Source organism: Salvelinus alpinus, chromosome 34, assembly GCF_045679555.1.
Source record: "Salvelinus alpinus chromosome 34, SLU_Salpinus.1, whole genome shotgun sequence".
Classification (NCBI taxonomy): domain Eukaryota; kingdom Metazoa; phylum Chordata; class Actinopteri; order Salmoniformes; family Salmonidae; genus Salvelinus; species Salvelinus alpinus.
In genome coordinates, this window is record NC_092119.1 from 24,421,278 (window position 1) to 24,433,336 (window position 12,059).

General features: G+C 42.7%; 1 protein-coding gene across 1 annotated transcript; it reads left to right on the forward strand.

Moving 5' to 3' along the window:
- The first annotated feature begins 5,143 nt into the window (after positions 1-5,143).
- Positions 5,144-10,326, forward strand: LOC139563571 (gap junction delta-2 protein). Its single transcript, XM_071382353.1, has 2 exons — positions 5,144-5,761; positions 6,163-10,326. The coding sequence occupies exons 1-2, from the start codon at positions 5,691-5,693 to the stop codon at positions 7,007-7,009; spliced, it is 918 nt and encodes a 305-aa protein (XP_071238454.1). The 5' UTR covers positions 5,144-5,690; the 3' UTR covers positions 7,010-10,326.
- The last annotated feature ends 1,733 nt before the right edge of the window (positions 10,327-12,059 follow it).

Here is a 12,059-nt window from a genome sequence, read left to right on the forward strand (position 1 = left end):
TGGATGCCTCATATCTAGTTTTTGATATCTAGTTTTGAAAACATCTCATAATGTTTCTGGTCACTTAGGGGTTAGTAAAACCTATGACCGAATATAGCAATTTTTCTTGGCCTCGTTTTAAAGAAAGACATTTCCGCTTACATCGAAACATGCCATGTTTGTCAGCTGACTGGGAAGCTTAATCAGATGTTAAGGCCAGTCCTGCTACCACCTATACCTGTTACAGGCCAGCCATTTGAGCATTTGATTATTGATTGTGTTCTAAAGCTGGTAGCACCTACATGTTAACTGGGATGTCAGGCTACGAGATATCCTGCAGCCTATCAACTTTGCAATATTACCACTAAGTCTGTCGTGAAGGCTTTGTCCCAGTTAGGTATTCAAAACATGGCAATTGTGGTGATTCAGAGCGATCAGGGTTCGTTGCGCATATTTGCACAGGTCTTGCGACAATTGCGCATAACATAATCATGCCAGTGCTTATCATGTGCAGAGTCAAGGGGCCCTTGAGTGTTTTCATCAGACTTTGAAGTCACTGTTACGTGCGTACTGCACTGAATTAGAACGTGACTGGGAAGAGGGGTTACCTTGGTTGCTACTCTGTTAAATTATCAAGAGCACTGGGTTCAGTCCTAATGACCTTGTTTTTGGTCATATTGTCTGTGGTCCCCTTGTGTATTAAAGGAGGATTGGAAGATGGTTGAGCCTCCCCCAAATGTGTCATATGTTAGTTGTTTCTGACACAGGTTGCATGTAGCTTGTGAAATGGCTAAAGGAAAAACTAGCATCCTCTCAGGTGAGGAGGAAAAGGTTGTTTGACTGGCGATCTGAACCATGACAATTTAATCCATGGGACCAGGTTCTGGCCCTGCTGACCATTGTTGGTTCTCCTTTTCAAGCCAAAGTCAGCAGCCCATACACTGGTTTACCAATTGTCTGATTTTAAACTAGTTGACTGCTACCCCTGAGCGCAGAAAATTAATCAGCTCTGCCATGTCAATTTGTTAAAGCCCTATTATGCTTGTTTGTCTTCTGAATTGGCTAAATCAGAACTATGTGCTAAAACTGATGTGGTTAGTCCTGTTCTTTTGGTGGAATCTGTTGATCGGAGGTCAGCCACTCCACCTTCACATACAGTGGCAATGTGATGAAGAGGGGGTGCCGGGCCCTGATTGTATTTTGCAGGGTAGGTTGATGAATTCAGAGTCCCTTGCAAACTTGGAGCGTTTGGGTAACCTGTGATTGTCGAGCAGAGATCACTTTTTTTAAATGTATTTTTATTTTATCCCCTTTTCTCCCCAATTTTCGTGGTATCCAATCGCCAGTAATTACTATCTTGTCTCATCGCTACAACTCCCGTACGGGCTCGGGAGAGACGAAGGTCGAAAGCCATGCGTCCTCCGAAGCACAACCCAACCAAGCCGCACTGCTTCTTTAACACAGCGCGCCTCCAACCCGGAAGCCAGCCGCACCAATGTGTCGGAGGAAACACTGTGTACCTGGCCCCCTTGGTTAGCGCGCACTGCGCCCGGCCCGCCACAGGAGTCGCTGGAGCGCGATGAGACAAGGATATCCCTACCGGCCAAACCCTCCCTAACCCGGACGACGCTAGGCCAATTGTGCGTCGCCCCACGGACCTCCCGGTCGCGGCCGGCTGCGACAGAGCCTGGGCGCGAACCCAGAGACTCTGGTGGCGCAGCTAGCACTGCGATGCAGTGCCCTAGACCACTGCACCACCCGGGAGACCGAGATCACTGATTTTCAGTCTTTGTTTTCTGACACCTTCTCGTACTCATTTGGCAGTGCACAATATTTATGTTGGGGATGCTGTCCCCATTAAACTTTATCGCGTCTCATTGGAGAAGCTACGTCACTTGGACTCAGATTAAGTACATGCTAGGTAATGATATCGCTGTACCATCATTCTCCAGTTGGGCCAAGCCGTGACTCTTGGAGAGCAAGCCAGACGGTTGTCTTAGATTTTGCACTGATTACTGGAAGGTTAATAGTGTGACAACCTGACTGTTACCCACTCCCACGGATGGAAGATTGTTTTGACCAGGTTGGTGTTGCCCGGTTTGTCGCCAAGTTGGAGTTGCTGAAGGGTTACTGGCAGGTGCCTTTTTCATCAAGAGCTTGTGAAATATCTGCTTTTATTACTCCTTCAGGGCTTTTCTCCTATACGGTCATGAGTTTGGGCCTATGCAATGCACCTGCTACATGTCAGCGTCTTATGAATAGGGTGATCTCTAGCCTTGAAGACTGTACTGTTTATCTAGATGACGTGGTTGTTTATAGTGACACTTGGGAGTGACATCTGGTGCGGATACAGACTCTGTTTGAGCGTTTGGATGAGTCCTGTCTCACTGTGAACTTAGACAAATGTGAGTTTGCCCAGGCAATAGTGACCTACATCGGCAGAGTGTTTGGGCAGGGTCATGTTCTCCCAGTGCGGGCTAAAGTGGCCACCGCCCACCACCAAGAAGGAGCTGCAACGCTTCCTAGGTATGGTTGGGTGTTATCAGGGGTTTTGCTGCAAGTTCTCCACGGTTGTAGCACCTCTGATTGATCTGTTGAAGAGGGCTGATTTTATCTGGTCTTCCTGCTGTCAGAGTGCTTTTGAAAATATGAAATGGCTTCTTAGCTCTGACCCTGTGTTGGCTGCCCCACGATTGGAACAGCCTTTCAGCCTATATGTGGAGGCAGGTGCCGTGTTGCTTCAAGCAGATGACGGTGTGGAACATCCTGTTACCTATTTCTCCCGAAAATTTAACAGCTATCAGTTGTATTTGTGTATTTGTATGGTTGTGGGTTTTGTTTTCGGGTCCTTGTTAGGCCCTGATTTTTTATGTGAGGGGTTGTTACGCCCCCCTCACACTCCCTCCATTGTTCTGTGTTTGTGCTTTTATTTGCAGATTGGGGACAGGTGGAGCTGATTGGGTCATTAAGGTGACAAGTTGCACCTGGATTTGGGATCAGCTAGGAGATAGAAGTTCCTGGTGCCTAGTCCTGGCTCTCGCTCTCTTCACAAGCACCATTTTGTTTTGTGATCTTGTTGATTCATTTTTTTTGGATTAGATGCACCTGTCAACACTTACACAGGTTTTACCTTCATCCATGCATCTCCATTACACCCCTCACATGCCTACTTTCACACTTCACAGGTTAGTTTTCCTTTGTAGTTTTATACTTTGTTAGTTATTTAATATGTTTTTGTTACTCCTTAACTGCCAACGTGTGAACTCCCTTGTTTGTCACCATCGAAGAGCCAGGTTGTGACAATGCTGACGTAGCCTACAAAAGCCTATTCCTGCTATTTTCCCGTGATCCCGCAAACACATTTGATGTCATCGTAGTGGTCTCTGACTTGTGGTCAGACTCACTCACGTTGAACAAATTACTTTTGCGCCTTTTTTCAATGCTGATTTGAATGTCCTTGAACAGAAGCGTTAAAGTTTTTGCTGAACATCCTTTCTGAATTTAAAAGTAATCCTCGAAGTAATCATCTAGTTTTTCAAAAGTAAAAGTAAAAGTAAATACAATATTTTTGCTGCTAACGGGTTACATGTGATCCGTTACTCCCTAACCCTGGAGGTCGGCTAGTGATGACTGTTTAACTGTCCGATGGCCTGGAGATGGAAACTGTTTTTCGGTCCCAGCTTGGATGTGCCTGTACAGTCTCCACCTTCTAGATGGCAGCGGGATGAACAGGCCCTGACTCGGGTGGCTACAAGATCCTTGATGGTCTTCTAGGTGTTCCTATGACACCGGGTGCTGTAGATGTCCTGGAGGGCAGGCAGTGTGTCCCCGGTGATGTGCTGGGCTGACCGCACCACACTCTGGAGAACCCGGCGGTGAAGTTGCAGTGATATACAGCCCAACAGAATGCGCTCAACGGTGCATCTGCAGAAGTTCCTTAATCACAACGGCTGATAGCTTAAACCTATAAGCCAATATGACTCCTGTCAATGACAAAGGTGTCAGTAATGGCACTTTCAAATACTTTGTTCTGTTAAGACTGTGCAGATATTTTTGATTTTCATATGTGGATGTATGTGTGAAAAGACAATTGATGCTGCATAACTTATGGACTTGGATTGGTGTGTTTATGCCATGTATCATGGGTCTTATGAATTGTGTTGGTACGCAGTGTTTGCATTCCTGATTACCTCTCAGCCATCCATGTCTATATTATTCAAGATCGTGTGCTGTAGTTTAGAGAGCATCTGCCCATCTTTCTCTCTCACACACACCTTATCTATCACATCATGTGATGATTCATAGGAAGGTTATAAAATATTTGAGTTTATGGAAGATTACAGCAGGGAGAGATAAGCCCTTGTACCACGCCCCTTCATTCAATAAAAACAAAGTCACATGATCCTCACTCTAATCCATGCACCTGAGATCAGGTAGTAGAAGGTACCTTTGCATATAGTCTACTATATGTAAACATCTGTTCTCTTCCACAGCAATGTTCAGAAATATCAATATTTTACATCTTAGTAGCCTCATCAAAGGCCAATCCTTCACTTGTAATTTCATTACATTTGTTGGGGAAAATAATATTGGTTTTTATATTTTCTAAATTGTATGTAAAGATACAATATAGGCTACTCGATGTATTAAGCCTACCACTTATCATTGACTAATATTTGTGTGTAGCCTATGGTCTTAAAACAGTAATATTAATGAATGTGAACACACCCCATGCTCTGTAGTTGAGTTGATCATATCGAAGGTCAAAACACAGGGCAGATTCAGACATTTTGCTGCTGCTATTTTTACCCCCCCCCCCACCCCCCCCACACACACAGGCAGGCAACCTTGTGAAGCGATTAGCAACTCGGATGGTACTTTCACTTAGTCACAGTGTACCCACAGCATTATTATTTGCCCTGCTTTACAATAGCGTTACTACGAGTACTGAAATCGGGGGTATCCCACGTGCACTCAAGAAAAGTTGCTTTATTGCAGGCATTGTCACGATTACAGTAAAAAAGCAACAAGTGTTTGCCTTAAAGGGATCGGGCTCAGTACACAGCGCATTTACCTCTCTCCCTTTATCCCTCTCCCTCTCTACCTCTATGACCCTGAGCACGCGCACCAGAGACAATTCGGTCTGACTCGGTAATTTGTATGTGTTGTAAACTTGAAACACCCCGGGTGCATTGAGCTTATCGCCAATCATTTTATCACAGATTAATCTTGCACGCCGGCCCCGGGTTCCATTCGTCGAATATTGAAAATGAGAAATCCTGGCCGCGTTTGGCCGCGTTCCGCCAACCTGTCTGCACATGACGCAGACAGGGGACTACTTAAAGGCGGATTAACGCTGGCAAGACATTAAATCCAACCTCCCTGCATCCAAACACAGCGCGCGACTCATCAGTCTGATCTTAAGATCGACAATAGGAGGGTTTATTGTAATCAGCCTTTTGGACTCCCCAAGACAACGAGAAAGTGACAGCGTCACGCGAGCGCTCGGGCAGACGCACAGAACCCTATTCGCACGACGCGCGAGAGAGGAGGGCAGGACAGCTGCGGGCTCATGATCAATGCATTTGTCAGATAACCTCCGAGCCTCTGGAGAGTGACAACGACCAAAAACCCAAGGAAATATTTTCCACATATTCGGCAGGAGTTCGTGCAGTGTGCGGTGGACTCTCGCCTCCTCCGGATGAACAACAATGGGGGAATGGACCATACTAGAGAGGCTCCTGGAGGCTGCTGTCCAGCAGCACTCTACTATGATAGGAAGGTAAGAGCAAAATGTCAACTGTATTTGCAGTAAATACAGATTTGCCTGTTTTAATGGCTGTTGTTGGGGATAGATGGGTTCCTGTGCCATGCACTAACTGAGAGGCGGAGACCGTGCTCCGCTTGCATTACCAAACCAACGCTGGCAAAACATTTTAAAACACAAATACAGATGAATGCCAATTATTAAATACTTTAGAGTACACAAAGTATATAACACAAATGACAACAAAGCATAATACACATAGCATCCCAAACTCCATGCTGAGAGCGAGCAAAGCGTCATCCCAGCAATAGCGTTCGGTTTCAGCACTGGACAGCTCCCAAACACACGCCTGCTTTGAGCGCCACTGTAAATCATTTACGGACTTTATATTCATACTTTGTTTGTTTGTATTTTAGGATCCTACTAACTGTGGTGGTGATCTTCCGGATTCTAATCGTAGCAATAGTTGGAGAGACGGTCTATGATGATGAGCAAACCATGTTTGTTTGTAATACCTTACAACCTGGCTGCAACCAGGCTTGCTACGACAAGGCATTCCCAATTTCACACATTAGATTTTGGGTTTTCCAGATCATAATGGTTTGCACCCCGAGTCTTTGTTTTATCACATACTCGGTGCATCAGTCAGCGAAACAGAAGGAGCGACGGTACTCCACCGTCTTTCTGTCCCTGGATAAGGATCAAGATTCAATGAAACGAGATGACAGCAAAAAGATTAAAAACACCATTGTGAATGGAGTACTTCAGAACACAGAGAACTCCACCAAAGAAGCCGAACCCGACTGTTTGGAAGTCAAAGAGATCCCCAATTCCGCCATGAGAACTACTGGGAAGTCTAAAAAGAGTCGGCAAGAGGGTATCTCGAGATTTTACATAATTCAAGTGGTTTTCAGAAACGCGCTGGAAATAGGGTTTTTAGTGGGTCAATATTTCTTGTATGGATTCAACGTCCCGTCGGTGTACGAATGTGATCGATACCCATGCATAAAAGATGTTGAGTGCTATGTTTCCAGACCAACAGAGAAGACCGTGTTTCTAGTCTTCATGTTCGCGGTCAGTGGCTTTTGTGTGTTGCTGAATCTGGCAGAACTCAATCATTTGGGGTGGAAGAAAATCAAAACGGCGGTGCGAGGAGTGCAGGCGAGGCGGAAGTCCATTTATGAAATCAGAAATAAGGACTTGCCTAGAATGAGTGTGCCTAATTTCGGTCGTACTCAATCCAGTGACTCTGCTTATGTGTAGCACATGGAGAGACTTCCCGAAGGGACAATGTGCGATGTGTAAAGATTAAACCAAGATGAACCCAGGATGTACAGCTCCTCACACCACATCCGTTTCATGACTTAAACGAGTGGGCAGATTTTTTTATTTGTTTGTCTTTTATGGACTCCAATGGCAAGCCTGGATTCCACGTTTGTTGACTTATTACATTGCACTGATTCAACTTTGTAATAGCGTTTATACTCTGTAAAGCGCTACATTTAGATCATGTCGACGTGTTCACGCATTCACTCTTTGTGGGCTGATCTACTGTACTTGAAGAGTGTAAATGCAAATTGCACTAAGAGGTGAACACCGGGGAGCCAAATCTAACCCGATACGTGCTATTGACAGTGTTTTAAAAACAGTTTCAAACAGATTTTTGACAACAACCTATTTAAGAAACACAATACACCGGTTGACTATGTGTTCGAAGGAAAATCTATTCTCCAGATGTATATAGGCATATGGATAAATATATAAATCAATTCTAGCTAGATTGACCTAGTTGAAATACATTAGCATCATTCGTGTTTTTTGTTGCCTGTGTTCGCACCACTGACCTTAACGTATGTAATCATTCCATTGCTATATGGCTGACTTGCAAAACAGTATCTGGTGGATTTGCTGCAAACGCTAACGTCTGTGACTTCCTTAATTTATAATACACCAAAGCGCCCACTGCTTTTATTTGTGAAAAGTGTTTTCTTGCTTTTGTGTAATCAAGTGCCATACTTGTACATAAACACATATATATATATATATATATATATATATATATATATATATATATATATATATATATATAATATTATTCAACATGAAAGATAATTCCCTGCTTGAATTATACTAAATGCCGCCCAATTTTTTTGCTTTAAGTGTATTTGTTGTGATTTAAATGGAAAGGATATATTACATTTACATCTCTCTTTTTATTTAGAAAATGACTGGAAAATAAATAAAGTGCTAGTCTTTTTTATATACTGGAAGAAAACATTTCTCCACAATCACATTTGATCTCAACTCAAAATAGCACAAATTGACCTTTTTAACAAACTAAGAATGGGCAATAAGTATCTGCTCTGGTGCTACAGTTTTTCACAGAATGGCTTTCAATGTAAAAACAATTTACCAGAAGAAACACCCTTTTCTGTCGAAAATAAAAGTGGGAATCATGTGCACCAGAAATGTGTGAGGTGCAGTACTTTTCTGTCTGAAAGCTGAACTGGAATGTTAGAATGTTAGATCCTATAGCTACCCTGTCTAGACCATGGCTTGGTTCAGTGAAAATGACAATGTTTGCCACAGCCACAAGTCTATATTGTTCCATCCAATGAAAAAAAACCTATGAGAGCTTCCTTTGATGCTATCAGTATCTTTTACCGTGTGGGTGTGCTGTAATGCATTTAAATGGGGATGATGCTTCCATGACAAACATGAATACTGCATGTCCTATTACAGTGTGCCCTGGGAAGCCCTAATGTGAAATGCATTCTAACATCCATGTACTGTCCCTTCCCAGTCTTAGCTAACCTGACCGTGACTGTTCACATGGCTGTTATACTGTTAATGACCTTGTAACCTTGACCAGGAAGCTATTAGACAGACACACTGCACAAAACATGGGAGGATTTAGACCTGATCTTTATCTTTAAAAAGGACTTGGCCTTTTTGTCCTCCACACATCCCTTCTTCACTCATTTATAGGAAGAGAGCAAGGGAGCAGCTCCGGACAAAGGGAAGGTCGTGTGAGCCTCATGAAGGTCACTAAGAAAAATGGAAAGAGAAAAAAGGTGTTAACTGTACACCAACACAAGAGGGAGTGCGAGAGAGAGAGGGGGGAGAGAAAAAGAGCGAGAGGAGGATTCCGGGATGACCATCGAGGAGGATCCGAGGGGTGGTAGGAGGCTAGATTCTACCTCTGCCAGGATGACTCGGCAAAGCCCAGAGAAATCGAAGAGCTGTGCACACTGACACATCTATCTTAAACTCAGCAGGGATGTGAAAATTCTCCCTAACTCGAGAACTCTGGGGGAAAAAACAGGAGAAGTGCAATTTGTCTACTTGGCCTGATGCAATGCAGTGGCTCACATTATCTTTTTTCTTACTCTCTTTCTCTCTCCATCTTCATCTCTCGCTCTCTCTATTTGTCTCTCCCGTCCCTCTCTCGCTTTAATTTTTTACTGACCAAATTACTGTACAGGCCATCCTGTTCTATAAGATTGAAGTGTCCAATTCCACACAGTTGTCTTCAACGCTTGTAATGTCATGGGTGTTCTTTCACTGAGAACTACTAGTTATACAAGGCTGTTGTGTAAGGGATCCTACAAAGACTATATTGTCACTGTACATTACTGTATATTTACTGTACATTTACTGAAGGGCCAGATGCTCTAATGCTGTGCTAGTGGTTTCCCTGCAATATTCATCCTGGTATTTTCACGGCTACTTCTAAATGCCAAAATTATTGGGTTATGTATGAATGCAATTATGCATGCTGTGTTGCATTTTCCATCATGTGAGTGTTGGAAGGCTTGGTTTAATATTACATGGTACCTGTGCTGCTCTTTATTTCCTTTGTGCTCAGCTCAAGGCAGCCGGGCTAAAAAGGAAGAGGGCTTTTGACTTTTGACCAGAGAGACAGCTGGAAGTAGCAACAGATGTAAGCAACTCTCCCAGTTCTGGTTTACAGCCTCCCAAGCAAGTTAAACCAGAACGAAAGAAAGATCACATTCATTTGAGTTTTCTGGCATTTATCTTGTGCTCGCTTTGGCCCCCCCCTCTTTGCAACAGTAGATACATCTGAGCAAGGACTGCAGCTATTCCAAGGATCCAAGACAAATGCTCAGGAAAACAACCAATTTCAGCTGATTGCAGGTGCTTAAAGATACAGGGAGGGAATTTTACAGGATAATTTTAGCCCTTAATCTCTCTGTCTGGAGAAACACCCTTCGATTAGAGAGAATCTTCTCCCTGGGACTGTTATGGTCAGGGAGAGATGAGAGGTGGGCAGTGTCCTGTCCTCATTAAAGAAAAGCAAATGTTATTACCATCCACCACTGCTTCAGTGTAATTTCTTCCTTTCTGTTCAACACTTTATATGCACTGTTTACCATAAAAAATCACCAATACTATTTTTCTCAACAGGCCAAACTAAGTCTCCAACCCTGGATGTTTTTTATTTAACCTGCGCTGGTTATCTGCAAGTAGATATGTACTGTTAGTGGAATGACTTTGAAAGACATACTGTGAATTAAATACACTTTCTCACCAAGATGGGAATATATTTGTTAAAGGTGTGCTGTCTTTTTGTCTGTTGTGTTTTGACTCCTTCCTATCCTTCTGTCCTCTACAGGAGGAGTTCATCTTTAAGACAGCCGTGTCGTAGAAAAAACTCAGAGCTGCTTCTTTTTTCAAATGCTGAGTCTTTATTTATATATTTTCTCAAGTGCTACATCCATAGAAGATTTTCTGTGGAAGAAAATCCAAACAACCTCAACAGTGTATTACACTGTCTCAGTACTGATGTTCTGAAAAAGCCCCCTCACATCCTATCACCAGGCGCAGAGCTCTACATTCTCCTATACACTAGAACAGTGGGAAAGGCCAACACATTGAAGTCAAATAAAACATAGCTTTTTACTATGAATATTGTGTGTGCATAACTATGTACTTCAAATTGAAAAGGATACGATGGTCCAAGACAATCACATATAGTTATATTTAATTATAATTTAATACATTATTTAATTACCACTAATTGACTAATGCTTTCATGCATTATGCATTATGCATTCATAAACCCATTACTAAAGAAAGCATTCCTCCTTCACCCTGGCTTAATCCAATGACAGTTTAGTTCCAGGTCATAGTCCATTGACAAGACCACTGGGATACATACGGTGGTTTACAGAGTAGGATGCTAGCAGTGTATTTTTTTCTGGTTGATGAGCAAGGCCCATGAGAGAAAACTATTTATCAGCTATACTGGATGCACTGTGCAACCATAGCTGTTTCTACATGAGGTAACGTAACCCTGGTGCTCTCTCAAAATATAATAACTCTTACAGACACAATATACTGTAATCACAGGTCTGGACTTTGATAAAGGGATATTCAGTATCAATTTACTTATTATCGAGCAAGTCAACATGGGAATCTTTATCAATGCCAAAGAAGAATTCCAAACCAGATTTAAACAGAGTTGGGAATTACTGACTTCCTTGTCTTTTGCTGTAGTGTTATCGAAATCCGTTGGTTGTCGTGGGCTTCCTAATGCAATAAACCTGGCATTAAATTAGGTTAATTCCTGGCCAATTGATTGACAAGTGAAGGACAAGCCCAAACTGGCAGCCGTGATGAATGTTGCTGGGCTGTAACTTCTTTATTTATGAGCTTCCATGGCTGCCTGCAACCTTACATCAAACAGAAACACACTCTTTTCTCTGTCAAGAAGTTGGACAAGGCTTAACACAGAACAGTCTGAAATAATACTGAGACTCTGACTCAAAATCTGAGAAAATCATACCAGGTCAGAATCTATGATACAACTGTATTCATCTCTTTCTTTGTTTTTTTTACTTACATAACTATAAATCTGCAAGTAGATAAACTGTAGAATATATGGTATTTTTTAATTAGCTATGCACTTAGAAAAAAAATCTATGAATTTATGCTTTGCAGGTAAAGACTAAACAACAGTAATTCCCACCATTCTGTTAGTCAATAAGGGCAGTTTGCTATGACTGGCTTATGAATAGACAAAACATGTTAGCTCACAACAGCAGTACTTTGACCTGAAAGCGAACCCCACTATCCCACACCCCCTCTGCCGCAGGAACCACGTCCACTCATTCTCTCTTCGTTTAACAACCTAAAAGGAGAAGGCTCGCTTCAGGGTAGTATAGCGCTTTAATTCTGCTTTTTGCACAGATTACTGAATGAAAGGGGGAAAGCAAACAGAAGAAAACACTGAAAGCGGGTCTTTTAATCCAGTGAGCCAGAAGCTATAAAATGAACCTGGTTAGCACAT